Source organism: Fusarium solani, assembly GCF_023522795.1.
Source record: "Fusarium solani strain SB1 chromosome Unknown bctg00000010, whole genome shotgun sequence".
In the NCBI taxonomy this organism is placed as follows: Eukaryota; Fungi; Ascomycota; class Sordariomycetes; order Hypocreales; family Nectriaceae; genus Fusarium; species Fusarium solani.
Genome location: NW_027072147.1, coordinates 869,573 through 891,361, shown reverse-complemented (window position 1 = coordinate 891,361; position 21,789 = coordinate 869,573). Strand labels below are relative to the sequence as shown.

The window sequence follows — 21,789 nt, the reverse complement described above, 5'->3', positions numbered from 1 at the left end:
GTCAAGTTTTCTTGCGGGTATTAATTAAAAGGAAAAAAACTAGCGCTAGCTAGTAGAAGCTATTAATAAGATATCTCTATCCTAGCTACTGATGGATTAAAATAACTATTGATCTGTTAAACTATGGATCCTAATACGGAGGACGATTGTGGGCACTGGATCGACTGCGGCTTCTCTTTGACCATCACTGCACCAAGCCGCCGTCGATTAAAGCAGACGGCTGAATCGTTTGCATAAACGCGGTTGCGATCTCCTGTCCAACCTCGCAATCGCTTCGTTTTTTCTAGCACTGTCTACCGGCTTTTGCTGCCCGGTTAGCAAACTCACATTGGCAACATGGCACTTCGCTGGTTGAGGGATGCACCCACTACTATGCACCACCCCCTTTTGGTTATACCCCCCCTTCGGTAACCAAAAAGTCGCCTTCCCATACAAAACTCGCCAAGTCCAGTGATAGCCTCAATAAATGAAGTCCTGTTACGGGACTGGGGACCCTTGAGTACAGCGCGTCGTTTTGATCTAAACTCCCAACCACCAGGCTATCCAGACCTAGCAAACAAGCTTGATTAGCTATGTTTATGAATAGAAAGTTAGATACTCATTAAAACCGGTCATAATACCGCCCTCATCAACGTTCACGGTGTTTTCTGCCTTGATCCACCCATACTCCTCTTCCCTGATATCAAAGTACCAAGCACCGCTTTCGGAGTGAATGAGTTGAATCTTTTAGCCTCCTGGCATCTTCCAGGTTTAGACTTGAGCTCCGGATGAAGTTTGATGAAATTGGCTACCCAGTTGCGTCCCAATTCCTGCTTCTTGTTTTGTTGTTTCAAGAGGCCACGCAACAGGCATAATAAAACTACCTACCTACCTAAATTGATCAATAGTAATCAATATCAATCTGCTCTTCCGCAGAGCCGCATCAATCAACTGCAATTTGGCCAGAACTGAGTTAGATTGATCGATTAGCAAGCCTATGTGGTTTAGTATACAGTCTGGCGAGGTGCACCCTTAGTCTTTCATTCCCCGACCTTAGTTTTTGCAACTGTTGTCTGTATCTTATTAACGATCTTGATCTACTCGCCTTATTGATATCATGACGACACTCTCATTACAAATCATACTTGCCGGGCTGTTTTGCCGGTCTCTGTACTTAACTGCCGGTCATCCGCGGGGCCCCGTGGGGTTGTTGAGTCGGCAAGATTTAGGTGTCCCTGCCACCATGTCCCTAGTCTGCTGCAAGACGACATCACTTGCGCATTGGCATGCCCTTGTCGGAAACTTGCTGCGATAAAGAGTGGAGATATTGGGGAGGGCAATGGAGGAGACAAGCCACCCGGGAAGCAACGCATCCCGCGGGAACCGGTTACCTATATTTCTCAATCCAAAAGTCTCGTTCTCACGGGACCACCACTGGTCTCCCCTTAGTGTAACTAGGGTACAAAATACGCTTGCGGGAGGAAACAACTGTGTCTCCATTCTTAAATTCAAGGCAGCCTTGTTCGAGTGAATGATTTAGGAACGTTCAAGTCACCGATTCTCTCAAGCCCGGTTTATAAACGCCAAAATGCGCCCATTCTTGTCGCCAATGTTGCTCGCAAATTCCAACCATGGTCCAGGATTTCATGCGGGCGAGCGTGAATCGGGCCACAATTCACACGTTATCGTTAGTCAGGAGGCAGAGGAGGCCATTGCCGAATTGCACAACACAATCACGAATGAGTCTGACCCTAGGATTTCTGAGCTAGGAAAGTACTTGCGCAATGACCAGCAGTCCAGAATCAGGGCTTTCCCACTCAGCGTCTGCTTCAAGTCGGTGTCAGCCTATGGCCAATCGGGAGGGATAGCGCGGGTGAAAACTCTCAGGCATGCGATCTGGAGAACATTGACTTTCCAGGATGCCTATGAGTGGACCTTCAAGAGAGTGATATCTCCCGACAGGGGAGAAAAAGGTCAGGCTCTGATTCGCGACTTTTCAGGAGTCGTTCGGAGTGGGGAGATGATGCTGTAAGTTCACAGAATTGTCATACTCGTTCGGGCCATCATAAGACTTGATCATTAATCATCAAGCGTAGTGTTCTCGGAAACCCTGGCGCTGGATGTAGCACTTTCTTGCGCATAATTGGAAACGACCACTCCTCATTCCTCGGCGTCAAGGGATACATTGCCTACTCTGGCCTCTCCCCTGACGAGGTCCAGAAGCGATTCCGCGGTGCAGTCTCATATGTGCCAGAGGATGACATCCACCTGCCAACTCTCACTGGTCGCCAGACATTAGAATTCGCCCTCCAGAATAAGACCCCTAAGAAATGCTCTGACCAGATCCCCCGGTTTCTGGACGAATTTGGGAGAGCTTTTGGGATGACTCAATCGATGGATACGCTCGTCGGCAATGAGTACATCAGAGGTATCTCGGGCGGCGAGAGGAAGCGCATTTCAATCTTGGAATCGTTGGCATCCGGTGCCTCGGTCCAAGCCTGGGATGGCTCAACCCGCGGTCTTGACGCCTCTTCCGCTCTTGATTACATCAAGTCTCTCCGTCTCATGACCGACGCTTGCCAGCGAGCAACAATCGTTTCCTTGTATCAAGCATCTGATACCATCTTCGGCCTCATGGACAAGGTCATGCTCATCGACCAAGGGAGGATGCTCTATCAAGGCCCTGCGAAGACGGCTGAGGCCTACTTTAATGCCCTCGGCTACAACCGTCTTCCCCGACAAACCATGAGCGACTTTCTCACAAGTATTGCATCCGGACAAGTGAGTAGCCTTCGCGTTAGAAATAACTCGAGCGTACCCAAGTCTGCTCTGGACCTTGAGCAGGCGTTCAGGGCCAGCCAGGCGTTCAAGGATGTTCAAGATGACATCCATCGGTATGAAAGTGAGTTTGAGGAGCACCAGTCTAGCTCCCAGACCGGTGCCGAAGGGCCTTCACGAACGTCTAAAGCCTTGAAACACCACACTAGCCTGCAGAAGTCGAAGTATGTTGTGACCACGTCCTCTTACAACACATCTTTCTTTCGGCAAGTTCTCTGGTGTGCTCGGAGGGAATTCTGGCAACTAAACGGACACCGAGCACCCCTCATTTCCAAGCTTGTGTGCGTTTTTGTCTGCGCATTTCTGCTCTCCTCAATGTTCTACAACATGCCAGACGATACAGATGGCATCTTCTCCAGAGGTGGATTCTGCTTCTACGCTGCTGGATTGGTTGCCTGGTTCCAGTTGGGGGAGCTGGACAACGCTTTCTCTGGCAGAGATGTCGTCAGTCGACAAAAACGATATGCTATGGTTCGGCCCAGTGCCGTGGTCGCTGGGAAAACGTTGATGGATATCCTCATCGTTTTCATCCAAACAGCAGTCTTTTCGCTAATATCTTATTTTCTCAGCGGATTGAGGTCAGATGTACGTTTCGAGCCTCGTATTTTGCCTTGGTGGCTTATTATTACTCATGAACGAAGCTAACAATGAAGGTAGGCGGGGTCATTTTTTGCATTCCTGAGCTCCATCTTCCTCTGTACCATGGCATTCACGGCATGCTTTCGCGTCTTTGGGGCGGCGTCTGCTCATCTTGAAGTTGCCCTCAGATACTGTGGCCTCTTTTCACTTATTACCATGGCATGTGGAGGCTATCTGAGACCGATTGACCGCTTGGTGTCAGATGTGCCATGGGTTGGATGGCTTGGAGTGAGTTACAGACCTTGGTGGCAATTTTGCGGCTAATAATAGTGGCTCTTGACAGTACCTGACGCCAGCGTTCTACACCTTCGAGATCTTGATGGTGGTCGAGTTCCGTGGCCGCGAATTCCCTTGTGGCAAGGCCTCTATCATCCCTGCTGGCCCAGCTTACAACGATGCGTCCTACCAGGTTTGCGCTTACAGAGGCATTTCCCCCGGACAATTGAGCTTGAATGGAGATGATTACGTCAAGGACGAATTCGGCTTCAGCTTTGACAACGTTGGTCGTAACTATGGCATCCTGATACTATTCCTTGTTGCTCCTTGCCTCCTCAACATGTGGCTGGTTGAGAACGTGGATTGGGTCAGTGGACAAACCCAAGCCCTCGAGTCCGCTCACGATGTCAAAGCACCTCTCTCGTCCCAAAAATGCGACGAAGAAAGTACAGATGAGCGCAGAGTACAAGAGAGAGAGAAGCCGGACATGACTACGCGACAAGCGAACGGCTCTTTTCGGGGGTCTGGCATGACATTTTCTTGGCGCAATATCAACTACAGTGTCCGACAGCATAACAAAGACAAGCAGCTTTTGAGGAATGTGTCCGGGTTTTGCAGGCCAGGAACTCTCACTGCTCTTGTTGGAAGTTCCGGAGCCGGCAAAAGCACCCGTAAGATGAACTTGGGGATACACGTGTGCAGGTTGGATTGCTGACGGTGATTGAAGTGATGACTGTCCTGTCTCAGCAGGCCGCGGGAGATGTGTCAGGCGAAATAAAGGTTGATAATGACGAAATTGACCCCTCGTTTGGACGCCGGATCGGGTTCTGCCAGCAAATGGACATTCACCTCGAGACAAGTACAGTGCGCGAGGCCTTTGAGTTCTCCGCACTCTTGAGGCAGAATTCGAAGATCAGCAGAGAGGACAAGATCACATATGTTTCCAAGATTCTAGACATTCTTGAAATGTCCGAATTACAAAACATACTGATCAGGTCGCTCTCGCTCGAACAGAAGAAGCGGACAACAATTGGTGTAGAGCTCTGCGCCAACCCAGATCTCCTACTGTTTCTGGATGAGCCAACAAGCGTGAGTTGGGCATATTTTGACGACCTGAATTGTTCAAACTAATTTTCGATTAGGGTCTAGATGGCCAAGGAGCAATGAGCATCGTCAGATTGCTTCGGCGTCTGGCAGATAGCGGTCAAACGATTCTATGTACAATTCACCAGGCCAGTCAAGAGCAATTCGAGCTCGTAAGTTCACAACTATTTCGGGTAACGGACATTCACTTACTTGTAACACAAGTTTGACCGTGTGCTTGCCCTCGACCGAGGCGGTCAAGTTTATTATTTCGGAGACATTGGCGTTAACGGCAGGGCAGTCATAGATTATTTTACCAGACACGGCGTGACAGTCGAGCCAGACAAGAACGTGGCTGACCTCTTAATAGAGGTCGCTGCCCGAAAGTCAAGGGATACAGAGCACGACTGGTGCCAGATTTGGCAGGATTCGGATGAGGTTGCTGTGGTCCTGAGAGCGATTGACACTATCACTACCGCCGTGCGACAAGCTCCTAGAGAACAGGGCCCATCAATGCCGCACGATCAGTACGCCTCACCGACATACCAGCAAATACTCCTCTTGACGAAAAGAACGTTGTTGCAATACTGGCGCACCCCGGATTACATTTACTCGCGACTCTACTGCTCCTTCGCCCACTCGCTCCTGAATGGGTTGATTTTCCTGAGACTGGGCAACACGCGGGCCGATATGCAGTACCGGATCTTCTCATGCTTCCTGATCTTGATGATCATACCCGAGTTCATCAATGCATGCGCAATGATGTTTGATGACAACAGGAGTGTGTGGCTCGGGCGGGAATACCCGGGCCGAATTTACGGCTGGGTCGCCTTCACAACAGCGAATGTCATCGCCGAGATTCCTTATGCCCTTGCCGGAGGAGTGCTCTTTTACGTCTTGTTCTACTTCATCGTGGGCCTCCCGCTTGGGGAGCCGGCAGGATACACATTCCTTATGATGATGATGTTTCATCTCTTCTCGACTTCATGGGGCCAGTGGATCGTAGCGCTAAGGTAACATCCCATGGGTGTCCGTCGATACCCGGCCGGAATGATGCTGAGACTGACAATGTGCAGCACTGATAAACGCATGGCTGCCAATATAATGCCGTTCTTTGTCGTTATGTGCGAGTTTTTCAACGGTGTCCTACAGCCGAAGGAGCTCATGCCTGCTGTGTGGCGCTACACGATGTACTACATTGGGCCGTTCACCTACTGGATCTCAGGGATTGTGGCAATGATTCTCGGCAGAGTCTCTGTCAGATGCCTCGACTCAGAGTTGATCCGCTTTGAAGCGCCTCCCAACACAACATGCGGCGAGTATGCCAATGACTGGCTTTCGGGCAGTAAAGGGTACTTGGAACACCCTTCAGCTTTTGGCGATTGTGGCTACTGCCAGTATGCCGCCGGTGAGGACGTAAGTAGCTGCTTCAATCTACCCTTAACTTGCACCAGGACTGACGGCTTGTTAGTATTTAGATTCTATCAGTCTTGACAAGGCTGTTGGTTGGCCTTATCTGGGTATCTTTGCTCTCTTTACGGCTACCAACTATGCCTTGGTATATTTGTTCGTGTATGTTAGATCGGCTAGAGGTTGGCTACCTTGGTAGTAAGGAGGGGCAGTATTGTGCCATCATCTTGGCATTGATTATGAGGCGAGACATAGCTTGAGTGCTGCAAGGAGACGCCTGCGCTATTGCACAATTTTCCGCCGAAGTTCTCGAGAACAACAGCTATCATACTTGGTGCCTGTACAAAGTTTCGACTCCTAACCAGGTATTTTTCGCCCTTGCCAGACTTGAGTCAGGGTTCTCACAAGTGGAGTTCAAGTAATTACCTCTCAGCCCCTGCCGCTCTATGTGTTTGCTTGCCACCTGGTAGGTCAGAGTCCCGCGACCTCCGTATATGATGCTAAGTGGGCTCGCCACGACAATAATGCATGCCGAAACTGACCGCATACTTTCAGTAATAGAATATTTATTTAGCAGGGGATCGAAGCTAGTTCTAACAAAGAGTATGAGCATCATTTAGGGCAACTGTGCTATGGATGTGTTTCTTTCTCCACAGCATCTCGACGGCATGCTTGCCATCGATAAACTGGCCGAGCCCACTCGCCAAGATTTCCGCGGGCTCCGTCTACCCCTCAGTCCTCTTCTTCTTGCCGCTAGACGTTCATCATGAAACAATTCTGCGTCTTGGCCTTGCCCCCAATGTGACGGGATCCGCAGGTTGCGCTCGGGATCCGCGGACTACGCCCTGGCCTTGCGAGCTCTGGGTTTATGCGAGCTTTGGCTAACGCTACTTGCGCTCGAAAAAGGAGATGTAACGGCTAAGAAGGGCTACGTCACTGAAACTTCCTGGCTGCGGAATCCGACAAGCCCGGATGGCTGACAAACGTCGCAACGGACGTTGGCTCATCGTACTTGCGGAATGGATAAAGGAAAGACTTGATATAAGTGTAGTTGACAGACAACAGCCAAATGCAGCAGCAATTTCATCAATCTAGTTTGGACACAACTGGTTCAGCATTGTCACCTTGCACTTCAAATCACAGCGCCACACAATGGAGAAGACACACATCCTCGATCAAGCGGAGATTGGGCTCTCAGTTAATCGTCCAACTGCCGTCTACACCATCTTCGGGGGTCTCTTCTTGATCGTTTTGCACGCAATCTACCGGTCACTTCTTCCAAGGCCGTTTCCAGGAATTCCTTACAACAAATCTGCCGTCAAGAGTGTTTTCGGCGATGGACCGGAATTGACAAAGTTCTTCCTCGAAACAGGAGAGGTCGGTCACTGGCTTTCGCGCCAGATCAAGAAGCACAACAGCCCTATTTTCCAGGCCTTCGTCCGACCTTTTAGCAAACCATGGGTTGTCATTGCAGATTTCCAGGAGTCACAAGACATATGCCTCCGCCGAGCCAGGGAATTTGACCGTTCCCCGTACTGGGCTGACCTCTTCGCTGGACCGGCGCCTCTCGGACACATCCACTTCCCTTCTAACAGCGTATGGAAGGGACATCGGCGCCTGCTTCAGGATCTCATGCTTCCTGCGTTTCTGCAAAATGTGGCTGCCCCAGCAATCTACTCGAACGCTCTGGATTTGCTCCATCTCTGGCAAAACAAATGTGACATTGCCAACGGGCGGCCGTTTGACGCGGAAAAGGACATCTTCTACACTGCGCTTGACGCGGTCACCAGCTTCTCTTTCGGCGCATCATTTAACCACAAAGCTACTGTTCCACAGCTAAAGGAGCTAGAGGCCCGGCGGAAGAGCATCACCATGCTTCAAGGGTCGATTCCCAGCAGGGATGCGGAGATAAAATTCCCAAAAGCCCACATCGGCGACGAGCTCCAGGCCGTTCTTACCATCACAGATGCGGTTGAGGGACAGAACTCCACATTATTCCCCAGGATCAAATGGTGGCGAAGAGAGACGTTCGAACCGGGCCTCCGGAACGCATGTAACATCAGGAGAGAGCTCTGCCGAAAAGAGATCTTCAAAGCCGTCACTCAACTTGAGAAACATGGTGACGATGAGAATTGGGCCCGCTCTGCCATAGATCTCATGGTCCGCCGGGAAAAGTTGACCGCTGCCAAGGAAGGCCGCGAACCCCAGTACTACACCGACCACATGATTGACGAGGTAAGCCTTTGCGAACATTACCCATGCCATCTCTATTCTCACGCTCCTGTTCAGGTTTTTGTACTCATAGTTGCCGGGCACGATACCACGAGCACGACTATCGTCTGGGGCATCAAATTCCTGGCTGACCACCAAGACGCCCAAAGGAAGCTACGCACTGCCCTCCAAGTCGCCCATCCCGATGCCTTTGCTGAGAAAAGAAACCCAACTACTGCCGAGATCATGAGGCCCAACGTGGCCCCTTACCTTGACGCAACTATTGAGGAAATAGTTCGCCTCAGCGGCACATCGGACGGCGTCCAGAGGGTTGCCACGGTGGACACGGAGATCCTCGGCCACCCCATCCCAAAAGGCACCGAGCTTTGGCTGCTGGGCATGGGACCCAGCATGCTCGAGCCGGCTTTCAAGATAGATGATAAACTTCGCAGTGAAAGCTCCCAAAAGGTCGGCGTTGAGGGCCGGGTTCGCGCCTGGGATGAGACTTCCGACATGGCTGCTTTCACGCCCGAACGCTGGATGCAGGATGAGAACGGGAACCCCACATTCGATGCTCTCTCTGGGCCATCGCTGACCTTTGGCTTGGGTACGCGTGGCTGCTACGGGAGAAAGCTGGCGTATGTGGAGATGCGACTCATCTTCACGCTCATCATTTGGAACTTTGAGCTTTTGCCTTGTCCGCCGGAGCTCTCAGGATATGAGGCGATTACTGGTGTTACCCGAAAGCCGCAGAAAGCCTATGCTCGTCTTCAGAAGGTCATTCTTTAGGATTAGATTCAACCATGAGGATCATGGCCTCCAGTATGTCAGAGATTGTTACGCGGGAAGCTGGACAAGAATGAATACAAATTTGATCCCTTCAGCATTTGAGGACAATATGTTCTACGGTTGATGTACCGAGTTAACTATCTACCATGTAAGCGCTTTCTTAGTCCTAAAGTCTGTGGCGGCGAAGAGGATCCCGCCGTGAAATAAAGAGAAGGGGACGGCCGAGAGGAACAGTGATTCCTTGCGGCGAGATCTGATAGCCTTGTAGCACCGTATAGCTAGGTATTTCTCTCATGGGCAGAAAACCCATTCTCCCACCGAAAGAATGAATTAGTCGATGTGTTGACAATGTGTTCTTATTATAGTTGAAGCCCGGCCCTTGATGGGTTAACTGAACCAGAAGATCGAATGAATTAGTCAAGGTGTCTAAGATACGCATCGTCCCCTTCTAACCAGTAATACGCCCAAGAAACTCGCCGGCTAATTTGGCGCCCAGCACCGCCTCCTTTTCAAACTGCAACAAGGGGCCCGAGTTGAGGATATCGTGGGGGGCAAGATCCTCGACAGCTAATTCAACGCTCGTCCCAGCGCCGCGTAAACCCTCCAGTAACCTCATGATTTCGCCAAATAGCAATTCCTTCCCACCGACGTGTACCCATATTGGTGATTCACTTCGAAAGGGGCTATATACAGGAGAAATGTATGGATCCATCGCTGATACGGCCCCGTCACCTGTGAGCGCCTCGACGCCCCAGACACCGAAACTGCTGTGAATGTAATCCGAGGAATAGTTTGGGAGCGCCTCGGCATTTTTTGGGCCCTTGGCCAAGGCGAGGTCAACCCACGGAGACCACAGCATCACGGCGCGTGGCCACGGCAAGTCGGCCTCGGAACCAAAGCTAGATACGTAGCGTAGCAGAGCTAGTGCGAGGTTACCACCAGCAGAGTCGCCGCTCAAGACGATCCTGGATGGCGCGATTCCAAGCTCGTGAACCAAGTAAGAGTATGAGGAGATGGCGTCTTGGAGAGCAGCGGGGAACCGGCCCCCTGGGTTGTTAGATAACCTGTACTGTGGGGTAAAGATGTGCGTGCATGGCGTATTCTGAAGCAGTGTTCGAGAAAGGAATCCCATGTCGTTGTCCCGGCCGTCGCCCGCTACATACGCACCGCCGTGAAAGTGAAGGGCCACGACTTGATCCTGCTGTGCCCTCGGCAGTGCGGGTATGGGAGCCGGAGACCAGGTCCCGCCGACCTTTCCTGGTTGGATGGCAACTCCGTCAGTTGGGCCTTTGAACCGCGCCGGGGCTGCTGGGGACACAACGACGAATCTGTCACCCTCTGATCCAGGCTCGAGAGAAAGCGGTGCTGGCATGCGGAGTGCAGATTGGTGCTTGACAAGGGCTTTGACGAGCCGCAGAGCAAACGCCTGCCGGAACGACCAGGAAGGGTGTGGACGACTGAATCGCATCAGGTTCGCGAACACGGCATGGGCGACAGCTAGTAACATGGCCGGCGGTATAATAAACAGAATATACATAGCCTTGAAAGGCTGCCTCGACCACAAAGAGTGCATCTTTAAGATATATCAGTGTTCGAGTCTAGCATACGGTGAGGAACAAGCAGTGATGGCTCCCACCGCACCAGGGACTGGCCCGGGTGTTTTATTGACATCTTTCTCTTGAGACTTTGTGCCATCACCCCTTGCAAGGGCCAGCACACAATTTGATAGCTACTCCATGCGGCAGAAGTCTTTTGGCTTCGTCACGCCATTTGACCAGAGTCCGCGGGCTCCGGGGGGCATGCTTCCCCGCAATGATGTCTCTTTGTAGCGAACTACGGACGCAGCGAGCGGGACACGTCGATGTTGTCTCTTTGTAGCTCAGAAGCGGGATCGATGTTGTCTCCTCAGTACATCAAGAATGCCGCCTGGAGTCCGCGGGCTCCAGGCAGCAACGCAGCATGATGCAGTGCATGAAACTGGATCGTCGACGGTCAGTGCTTTGGATAAGGAAATCAAACAATCAACCAAGCATCGGACACTGTACAATCGAACCGTCGCCGCTGATCGCTGGGCCCGGGTCTAACCGCGAACCCAGAGACTGCTGGCATCTTTTCGACACGGCAAGCCCTCGCACCCGCCCATTCTCCAGGCTCCCATCCTAGACAGCGGACTCTTCCCAATCCTTAACCTTTGCTAGGACCCTAGTTCGATTTACAACACGGCTGCCTCTACACAACGTCCGTGCTGGAAGTTTGAACCTCCAATACGGTCTTTGAAGAAAACATACCTGCCTGTCGTACATCCGCTGGAATGATGTACCCGGCCGAGAACCACCAGTTTGACGTCTTTTGTCACTGGCATGCCCTTGCTAGAGACTCGGAGAGTGCGTCTGGTAACGACTGGCGACGAAATTTTTGACGAACCCTTTGTGGTGATACTGCCAGAGTCCCCGGGCCTTTCCATGGATGCAACGATATTGAGGCCCCACTGCGACGAGTTCCCCGGAAAGAGGGTGGCAGATCAGAAGAAGAAGGGCGGCAGCATGGGGCTAGCCCCTGTTCCCTGGGGCTCACGTAGCCGGCCAACGACGAGATCCTCGTCTTCGCTGGCGGTAAGGTTATACGACATGTTCCCGGCCGGGGCATGCACCCCTGCCACCAGCTGGTTTGCGATCGTTATCTTGATGCAAGCGCCTATATGGATGGCAGGCGATGGACGATCTACGGCAAAGAAGCAGGTTGTTCATCTTGTTTAAGCTGTATCCTGTCGTGAAATTGGCCACTTGTTACGCAGGCACGTACCACAGCTTCCGGAGATCTCTTCTTCGATTCCCTGTCTCTTCATTCTCACCATAATACGGCAATTACGATCATCAGTTCTCAAAGCACCTCCATGGGCACTGTATCAGTGGCATTTCTATTGGCTTCTCTGTTTCTGACGAAAATCAATTCCAAGCACATCTGACGGCCCATAGCATGGAGCAATGTTTGCGTACACATTGAATATTGCGGGAGTCTTCTCTGGACAACGAGTGAATCAAGAATACTCCAATCCAGTCTTGATGTCTCCCCAGACCGACTTCCAGTAATCAGGCAGATAATTCCACCTGTGCGCCCACGGGCCCGTGCCTCCCTGGGGAAACTTGGAGTCTGCGTCTCGCACATACGTAGCCGAGATTTGGAACAAAGGCCGCGGCTGCATTCGCTCTGGGTGTTCCAGACGGGGTGTGGCGCTCAAAGCGCACTCTCGCTTTATTTGGTGGAGAATGCGCACGACGGCCTTTCCAGTTACCTCGGCCCCCAAGGTCCAGGACGCGTTTACATAACCAAGAACAAGCGCTAGGTTCGGGAGGTCCTGAAGCATGAAGCCCTTCCAGAGGAACTTTTTCGAAAAATCCACAGCCTGACCATCCACGGACACACGGATGCCGCCAGCCAATCGCAGCTTGAGACCGGTGGCGGTAATGATCATGTCTGGCCGTAAGGTCTCTCCAGAGTCCAGTTGAATCGCATTCTCCGTCACCTCCTTGATAGTATCAGTTACCACGCTTGCTTTCCCGGACCTCAAGGCAGCGAAGAAGTCGCCGTCGGGGCAAGCACAGAAGCGTTGCCTCCAAGGCTGGTAGCGCGGCTCGAAGTGCGGATCGACAGGAACAGACGGTGGAAGAAGATTCGCCGTCTCGCCGCGGATGAGTGATCGGGCAAATTCGGGAAAGAAAATGCAGAAGTAATAGAACAGATAGTCAACGATCATGTGGCGAAATCGTGTGACACCCCAAGCAAGCCTTGATGGCAGAACAAAACTCTCCAGCTTGGCCAAGCTGTCGTGTTGGGAAACCGAGCCGACGTAGGTCGGGCTGCGTTGAAGCATAGTGATGTGCTTGGCCTTCTCGGCCATGGCGGGAACAATGGTGATGGCGGTGGCGCCGCTGCCGATGACGACGATGTTTTCGTTGGTGTAGTCAAGGTTCCCCGGCCAGAACTGTGGGTGGATCACAGGGCCCTGGAAGTTTTTGATTCCCGGTATGTGAGCTTGGAGAGGCTCATCGTAGTCGTAGTATCCCGTACCTAGGACCAGGAACCGAGCGTGTATGGTCGAGTGGCCTTCCCTCGTTTGGACATCCAACACCCAGAGACTCTGCTTGGAGGACCAGTTCGCAGAGACAACTTTGTGATTGAAGCAGATCTTTTTATCGATGCCGAATTTCGCAGCAGATTCGGTCATGTAATTGGCGATTTCAGATCCGGGCGCCAGAACTCCATCTCTATCCCAGGGACTCCATGGGAAGCCGAAAGTGAAAATGTCCGAGTCGGATCTGATGCCAGGATACTTGAATAGATCCCAGGTGCCTCCGATGTTGTCTCTTGCCTCGAGTATAGTATAGGACGTGGGCTGGGGCGCCCCCTTCTGGATATGGTATGCTGTGTTGATGCCAGAGATTCCTGCTCCGACTATGACAACATCGAAGACGACGGTAGGAGACTTGGGGTTGCCGGTTGTCATGATGGAAGTGTTGGCTGCTGTTGTGGTCTTGACTGTGAAAGGGCCTTGAACTAGAACTAAATGATGTTTCTGTTGTACATGTACTCATTATTCCGTGTAGAATCTACTTAAATATCCCAATGCCACTGGGTTGCCTTTCCGTCTCGGTGTCCGCGGATGTCTCGTCTCAGAACCCCTCTCTTCCGCCACTAGAGCAGCCCCGTCAACTCCAGGATCGACAACCTGTTAGCTTTACAAGATGGCCCCGGCGCAGACCGAAGCGATGAAATTTAATTAGTAACATAGATGCATCTGAATACCCCACGGGGTCCGGGGCCCCCGGCTCCAAGACTCTGCATCACATCTGTGGGGCTGAGATCTGGGTTGCCCCCGAGGTAGGCCTTCTTAGCGGCTTCTGGGAAGCACTGGTGGATAAGGACCAGGCGTCTGAATCTCAGCTGATCGCCGTCGCGGTGCTGGCCCATGTACAAAATACACATCCCCTCCTTCGGCAGCAAGTAGTTGAAAGGTCTTGCCAACCTCGGGTCGGTAAGGAACGGCGCCTCGGCGCAATTTTCAAACTCAAGTCCGGTTCCTGTGCCCGAGCCTGGCCCCTGCGCCGAACTGTGCTTGACTCAAGCGTACGTCAGTCATGATATTTGTTGCTGATAACGACCCGTCCAAAATTGTTGAATATGTGGCAAAAGGAAGCTATTGGAAGCTGCGGGAAGAGGACGAATTAGCCATGGGAATATCGCCACTCAAGATGATTCCACATCTCGTAGAAAAGGCATGTATAACCTCGCTTGAGCCCTGAAAGGAGAAGGGACGCACAGAAAGAAATACACACACAATTCATCTCAATATCTGACAACACCCCTCAATCATTCTTGTACGCCAGAGGCAGCCGTCCTCCAAACCATCAGCAGTATCGTCCTAGTTTATCGTAAGGTATTGCAGGAGTACAATGCCCAGTTATTGGGGTATATATGATAGGTTTGGCACGCAGTAGAGCCGGGCGAGGCCGAATTCTCCAGAACTCAGCAACACAAGACATGTCAATGGAACTCTAGCATGGTTGTTGGGTGTATCTTACTCAGTGCCTCGGCACCTAAAGCGTCAGATGATCCCCCAAGGCATTCGTCTTGTGCCAACATAGTAACTATGGGCACAGTAACAGTGTCGACGTAGGTGAATGACTGCCTCAATAGGCGTCGGCCTCTACCTGGGCCAAGCTGCAAACCCCCATCCATTTCGACAACCCTCGACATGCCCCACTGGCGGCTCGAGAATCTGTGACTCTCTTGTCTCAATCATAGAGAGTGTTCTGAAAAATTGATCTCGGACGCTTGGAGCGGAACGAGGCTTCGGCGAGTGAGAAGATGCAAACGACACATATCGCCCCGCCCACAGAGCGTGGTATCGACGATCATGATCCAGTAGATATCTAGGAAACCGTGGCATCACTAAGAGAGGGCTGGAGCATGTTGGGAGCACAGCCGGTGACGACTTCGCCCACAGGGATGAGGGTGGTGACGAGGCCGATAACAACAGAGATCGTCGGTATGAGACCGGACCGTCCGGCATTTTTGACTTGGATTGCTAGCCGGACATAGCAAACGCAGAGAGGCTATGATATCTCTTCGAGCCCTTGGGTAGCTGGAGCAGGCAAAGAGCGGCTACCAAGAATTTGCTTCTCTTCAAATCGGATAAACGATGGCCTCTCCTGGTCCATATATCTACATGACAAGTTGCCTAGTGGCTCAACTTTGCTTACGGGCCATCCCGCCCTTTGGGATGACGAGACTTGCCAAGGCTCCACAAACGTGCACGGAAGGCCAGACGGAGGCTTTCTGTCGGAGCCAACAGAGGTTACAGCAGAGCCGACGAGGAATTGAGTTTGGTCGGGTTGGGCTGGCGGGCTGAAACTCACTGGTTTTGCACCCTTTCGTTTTCCCTCCCTCTCCAACGTACTTCATCCACACAGCTCTTCGAGGTTCTACATTGAGCTAATACCAGTCACGGTCCTGATGGAGTCAATTCCTTCTTGGTGACTTAATCACACGCCGTAGGTCATTATGCCAAGCTCTTGTGGCTGCACCTGGACAAATTATGCCAATTTTTAGGCATCTAGGCGGCAGAACATCGGTCGTGGAGAAAGAATCGATTAGTTCTTGCAAGCGAGACATGGCTTAGATTTCTATCTATAACTTCACTACTCTAGCCCTTATGGCTAAACCCCCACTGAGTTTCAAAGCTAACAAAGCAATCCTCCATCAATGACAACCGAAGTCCCGCTAATATAGCGAGACTCGTCTCCCAGCAGGAACCCAATCAATTGCGCGACTTCCTGGGGAGCTCCCCATCTAGCGATAGGGGGCTGAATGTATTCGGGCAAGGGATTCTGTTGACCGTCATACGAACCCATCATGGGGGTGGCAATCGCACCTCTTTCCATGAGTAGTCAGCTTTGCTCTCATCCTCAGGCCAGACTTGATTTAACTCACGGGTTGACGCAGTTGACACGGATGTTCTTGTGGCCATACTCTCTCGCGACGGTCCTGGTCAATCCGAGTACGCCGTGCTTGCTGGTAACATACGGGCTGCCTCCTGGAGTAGGCGAGCTGCGCAAGCCCAGCACGCTCGAGGTGTTCACGATTGATCCGCCTTCAGAAAGCACCCGAAGCTCCTCGCGAAGGCAGTACATTGTGCCCGCGAGGTTGATATTAAGGACAAAGTTCCAGCCGTCATCAGTCTGGGCGTCCAGGGGAACAGGCTCTTCACTGCCACCCGTGCCAGCAATATTGGCAGCGCCGTCCAATTTACCGAACTCGGCAGCGGTTTTCTCAATCCACGACTTAACCTGATCGGCCTTGCTCACGTCCACAGCCGAGGCGATGACCTTGGCGCCAGGGACTTCAGCGTGGATTGCGGCAGCGACGGCATCCACGGAGGCCTTGTTAACATCTGAGATAGCGAGGGAGGCACCCCGCTGGCCTAGGTAGAGAGCGGTGGCGCGGCCGATTCCACTGCCGGCGCCGGTGATGGCGATAACCTTGTTGGCAAAGGGTTGCGGGGACGCCATCTTGAATTGTTCTCGTAATTGGGCTAAAAGGAGTTGGGCCGGTAAAGGGAGGGTGTAGAAGAAATGCTGTGATGCGGGTTGAAAAGGGAATGCACTGTTCTTGAAGTTTGCACAGGTGCTTTATACTTGACTTCACTGCTGTGCTGTCTTTGGGTAACCGGAATCGGGGTCCGCGGATGGTCCCACGACACACCTGGCACGCCGCTAAGGCTCATTGATGCTAAATCAGTAGACCTGAGACCCCCGCTTTAAGAGCGACAGAGACGGAGAAACTGTGCTATGGTTTGCGTCCGCCTACAAGGAATATGACCCGATGTTACGGACCGCTTGCCTGGCGGTGTTCCGCGGGTTCTGATGTGATGATTGATTTCTATGTCCGCGGCATTTATTAGAACCCGAGATTGGTCAACCTGGACCGCAGTTGTCTTGGGCAGATACTCAAAGTGATCTGCGCCGCTCGTGGGGACAAATACTACAGGGTAGCAAATGGGTAGGGTGGGGCACCAGAGCTCTGCTATAGCCCTTATTAGTTAATAATTTAACTTAGATATAAAAAGACTAAGACGAAGAAATAACTCTTATATATAAGAAAATTATTTTTAATAATATATAATTATATATTAAAATTATAAAAATAATTAAATCTTAATTTTAATAAGAGCCTTAGCACTTACTTTGTAATAGCTTAGCTTAAAGTCATAAAAACTTAGCTTTAAAAATAAAAATAAATTGTAATATACTTAAGTTTTATCTCTAAGTATAATAATGTAGCGCGAATTTAGTACCTATCATAGAAATCTAATACAAAGAAGATCGGTTCCAGACAGAGAGCATCCAGACTTCACGGCCAATAAACATCCAAAACATCAACAGGAGAACCACCCAGTCTCGTGCCTCCTCCAGGAAGGTAGATTCCTTCATTGACCGCCACAGCCGACCCTCCGTGCCTGGGAAGCCTCATGGCATCGAGCTTCCTCCAAGTCTCGGACTTAGTGTCAAATACCTCAACGTCGCTAAAGACACCTTCTGCTCCGGCGGCCGTGTTGCCCTCGCCTCCCATGATGTAAACCTTACACCCGATTGTGCCTGAAACGACACCTCCACGGGGAGTGGGCATTCTCGCCTTGCTGGTGGTCCATCCTTTGTGCAAGTTCCTGAGATCGAGAATGAAGACGGTGTCTTTTACGTTGTGCTGGCCTCGGAGTCTTCCTCCGAGAACGTAGAACTTGTTTCCTACGACAGAGACACCGGCATGATCTCGTCCTTCGGGAATCTTCTTTGCGGGCTTGGGAAGACTGATCCACTTCGACGAGACTGTGTCAAAGGCAGACACAAAGCCGACAGTATCTTGCTCCCCGCCTGCCCCCGGAACCAAGGTGCGCATACCTCCCGCCATGTAAATGGTGCTTCCGTAAACACCCATGGCGGCACTACCCCTCTTTTCGCCGTCCGGAATAGGATCCAGCGGCGACCACTCGTCTCGGTCAGGATCGTAGACCCAAGAGTCCGGGAAGGCTCTCCAAGCGCTGTCAGATGCGACAGAAAGACCACCCAAGAGATAGATCTTGCCATCAACCGCCGCAACGTTAGGGTGATTGACTTGGATAGGCGCCGGAGCAACTTGTCGCCACGTGTCGGAGGGGATGTCGTAAAGCTGTACCATAGAGGTTGTGTTGATACCCTCCCCGTCTGGATTTGGGATGATCCCACCGACAATGGCAAGAGTGATATCCGAGAGGGCAGCGACTGAATGCTCCTGTCGCGGTGCGATGGGTATAGGGGATAGGATTTCCCAGGTGCCTTGGGCGTGGGGAGTTGGACTGGCCAATGTGGCCGCCCAGAGGGTAGAAATGACAGTAAGAGCAAGATGCATGCTTGTTGTTAGTGCAGCTGATGGACAAAGATGCAATGAGCCTAGATGGATGTGGTTTTCGATAATGGGACACACGTTCACTCGTTGTTTATTATACTCGAGACTACAACTTAATGCAAGTTTCCCTTGCAGATGAACTCAGAAAATGCCTCGTAATTGTCGTGGCTGGTAACTAAGACACATCATCTGCAGCTGCATGCCAAGAGAACATGATCAGCATTGGAGCTTCCCTTGCGTCAAGTTGAAGTTGCTCATGCACCAAAGTCATCAATTCACAAGTGCATAAGCCTGTCGCGCTGACGCGTCAGATCAAAGTCTTGTCGGCTTTATCTCAACTTGCTCAATAAACCCGATGCCAAGGTCAGATGTGAGGGGAGTAAATCCCGATGTTCTGCTGTCATTGGTCTTTATCCTCGCCTCAGCTGTAGCTACCAGAGTCACGTTTGGCTGGCGACTGAACTGTAGCAGCAATTTGAAAGAATAGCATACTTTCCAATGATAGCCGACGTAATGCGAAAGCTGTGAGAGACTTGAAGACTTCTGAGAAGAATCACCCGTTGATCTACTTGGCTCTCTATTTGGCTCTCTATTTGGCACGTAACTGAGGATAGCTACTCATATTTAGCAGATTTCCACCAGTATCTTATGATCCTATCATGTAATATCAGTCCTATAATGTTAGAAAACTGCCTTGAGAATTTAAAGAATTATCGGAAAATAAAAAAGATACAGCCTCTAACTTATTCTTTGACCCCTACATTATGCTCCATAAAGAGCCTTAACTATTGACTATCTCTAATCCAACAAGAATAATGGCATATTAGTAGCTAAATGAGTGTGTTAAACATTCACTACAACTACCAATAGCCGCACTGGGCTGATACTGCACGCCGATGAATGCCGGGAGCGCTCCGGCAAGATAGTCCCAGCAAGTCCGCTGCCCGAAAGACACGGCCGAGTGGGGTTTCTTGTGACCGAGAAGACGAATTTCCTCTTGGAGTCAGTCAAGATTAGGTGCGGCATTGGCTCATGGGCTCTCCCAGTGTCAGCCTGGGCTGAGCCGAGCTAATGGCATGGCTGGTTAGGCCTGCATCACTGAGCCATCCCTGTCTCTTCCGACCAGCGAGCGATTTTCGTAATGCGCAGCTTACCTTAGCAGATCATTTTGTACAAGGGATCTTCAATGATTAAATGAAAGACAGGGAACCAGGTAATGATCTGCTTCTCCGCTTCTGCGCCTCGGTTCTGCCTGACTTGGTTGGGGGGCAGTGCTGCGACACAAGGTGCCACACAAGCTAAACAAGCTTTGAGCTAACCTTAATCGATGTAGGCTAAATGTGCCTTTATTGACAAAACGCCTTACTGTGACGTTGGGTGACATGCAAGGCTCACCACTCAGTCTAGTCCCTGCAAGGCAACCCACCAGGGGAGGCCTCCTCCGCAGTTGACGCCTGATCGTTCGACTTAATAGCGCTGCGTTCGAGCATCATTGCACATCTTGCTTCGCTATTCACATTTGATCAATATCGACACTCGTACCAAGAACCATGTCTGGACAACCTCCGTATTGGCAGGCGCCTCAGGGCCAGCAGCAACAGGGCTATCCTGCTCAGCAGCCCTACGGTTATGCGCCCCAGGGACAGCAACCGAATCAGCCCTCTCCTTACGCGACCCCGCAGCAGTCGTATCCTCCACAGGGCCAGCAACCGAACCAGCCTTACTACTCGGATCCATCTCAACAACAGTATCCTCCTCAAGGTCAGCCAGGTCAATATCAGCAACCCCCTCAGGGTCAGCCACAACAGCCCTATTACGGTCAGCAGCCTCAAGGAGCACCGGCCCCCTACGGCCAACAGCCTTCTCCGGCTCCATATGGACAGTGGCAGCCGCCTTCCAACTATCCCCCTCAACAACAGTATGGTGCACCTCAAGGTCAGGCACCATATCCCGGCCAGCAACCCTACCCAGGACAGCAAGGACAGCAATGGCAGCAGCCACCATCACAGTATGCCTCAGCGCCAGCGCAGCCTCCCGCACAACCCAAGCCAGTCAGCATCCCGGAAAAAGCATCACCGGGATATGATCCTCAGCAGAAGCTCGAAACAATGGCTGTAGACAAAGCCGCCGATGTTGAAGCTGTTCGGAAAGCTATGAAGGGCATGGGCTGTGATGAGCGTGCCTTGATTCGCGTTCTCACAAACAGCAAATATCGCAACCCCTGGGCCATGGCGCAGTTTGTCGAGGCTTACAACAGCCGCTTTCTCCGCGATCTGGCAAAAGATATTGAGAGCGAAACTCGCGGTAACTTGGAGACTGGCCTCCTTGCACTGATCCGCGGACCTCTGGCAAACGACGTGTATGTCCTGTCAAAAGCCTTGAATCGGCTGGGTACGGACGAGGAGGCTCTTAACGATGTTCTTCTCTGCCGCTCGAACGCAGACATTCGTGCTATTGCTGCCGAATACAAGCGTGTCAGGGGCAAGGAGCTGCTGTCTGATATCAAGGACGATGTCGACGATACTCTTTTCAGACTCTACAGCATGGCCCTCTCTGGCACCCGCTCTGAGGGCATCACGGCCATCGACCCTGTGGAAATCGACCAAAAGGTGACGGAGCTTCAGAATGCAACCGAAGGCCAGATTGGCGCAAACGCCATTGTGGTGGCCCAGATCTTCACGAGCAGTAGCGACCTACAGCTTCGCGCCATCAGCGATGCGTACCAGCAAAAGTACCACCGCAGACTGAAGGACGTGATCGAGAAGGAATTCCGCGGCGACTTGGAGGACGCTCTGCTTATGATGCTCGACCACGCGACGGACCCGGCACTCTTTGTGGCATCCAAGCTAAACAGGCCCCTGAGGAGTTCACGCAAGGAGAAGCACTTTATCAACAGGCTCCTCGCGCTTTATTGGCGCCCCAACGGAATTCAACTAGCACGGACAGGGTATGAGACATATTTCAGGGTTTCGTTGAGGTCAGATATCAAGGCTGGTTTGGATGGAGACTTTGAACAATTGGCTCTGGCATTGATTGGTGAGAAGTAGTTCATTTGTAAGATATTTTGATGGATATGGAGGATGATAAGCGATGAATCAGTTAGCCAAGTAACTTTTCTTCTTATTTTCATGTTATTCACGATTATGAACGAAGCTCATTTGAACCCTCATCTATAGAAAGTGTTCC

General features: G+C 51.5%; 6 protein-coding genes across 6 annotated transcripts; 2 read left to right on the top strand and 4 right to left on the bottom strand.

Moving 5' to 3' along the window:
• Window positions 1–1,567: 1,567 nt before the first annotated feature.
• MRS44_014338 (uncharacterized protein) lies at window positions 1,568–9,165 on the top strand (the record flags this gene model as incomplete). Its single annotated transcript, XM_046273015.2, has 11 exons — window positions 1,568–2,007; window positions 2,076–3,402; window positions 3,475–3,684; window positions 3,740–4,343; window positions 4,400–4,761; window positions 4,815–4,928; window positions 4,981–5,768; window positions 5,832–6,171; window positions 6,227–6,313; window positions 7,309–8,400; window positions 8,455–9,165. The coding sequence occupies 11 exons, from the start codon at window positions 1,568–1,570 to the stop codon at window positions 9,163–9,165; spliced, it is 6,075 nt and encodes a 2,024-aa protein (XP_046127532.2).
• A 448-nt stretch (window positions 9,166–9,613) lies between these two features.
• On the bottom strand, window positions 9,614–10,672 carry MRS44_014337 (uncharacterized protein; the record flags this gene model as incomplete). The annotated part of the gene is made up of 1 exon (XM_046278886.2): window positions 9,614–10,672. The coding sequence occupies one exon, from the start codon at window positions 10,670–10,672 to the stop codon at window positions 9,614–9,616; it is 1,059 nt and encodes a 352-aa protein (XP_046127534.2).
• A 1,530-nt stretch (window positions 10,673–12,202) lies between these two features.
• MRS44_014336 (uncharacterized protein) lies at window positions 12,203–13,669 on the bottom strand (the record flags this gene model as incomplete). The annotated part of the gene is made up of 1 exon (XM_046273016.2): window positions 12,203–13,669. The coding sequence occupies one exon, from the start codon at window positions 13,667–13,669 to the stop codon at window positions 12,203–12,205; it is 1,467 nt and encodes a 488-aa protein (XP_046127535.2).
• Window positions 13,670–15,905: 2,236 nt separating this feature from the next.
• On the bottom strand, window positions 15,906–16,733 carry MRS44_014335 (uncharacterized protein; the record flags this gene model as incomplete). Its single annotated transcript, XM_046282422.2, has 2 exons — window positions 15,906–16,098; window positions 16,156–16,733. The coding sequence occupies 2 exons, from the start codon at window positions 16,731–16,733 to the stop codon at window positions 15,906–15,908; spliced, it is 771 nt and encodes a 256-aa protein (XP_046127536.1).
• An 841-nt stretch (window positions 16,734–17,574) lies between these two features.
• Window positions 17,575–18,606, bottom strand: MRS44_014334 (uncharacterized protein; the record flags this gene model as incomplete). Its single annotated transcript, XM_046277347.2, has 1 exon — window positions 17,575–18,606. One exon carries the CDS (start codon window positions 18,604–18,606, stop codon window positions 17,575–17,577), a length of 1,032 nt encoding a protein of 343 aa, XP_046127537.2.
• Window positions 18,607–20,153: 1,547 nt separating this feature from the next.
• On the top strand, window positions 20,154–21,650 carry MRS44_014333 (uncharacterized protein; the record flags this gene model as incomplete). The annotated part of the gene is made up of 1 exon (XM_046277348.2): window positions 20,154–21,650. The coding sequence occupies one exon, from the start codon at window positions 20,154–20,156 to the stop codon at window positions 21,648–21,650; it is 1,497 nt and encodes a 498-aa protein (XP_046127538.1).
• Window positions 21,651–21,789: the final 139 nt, after the last annotated feature.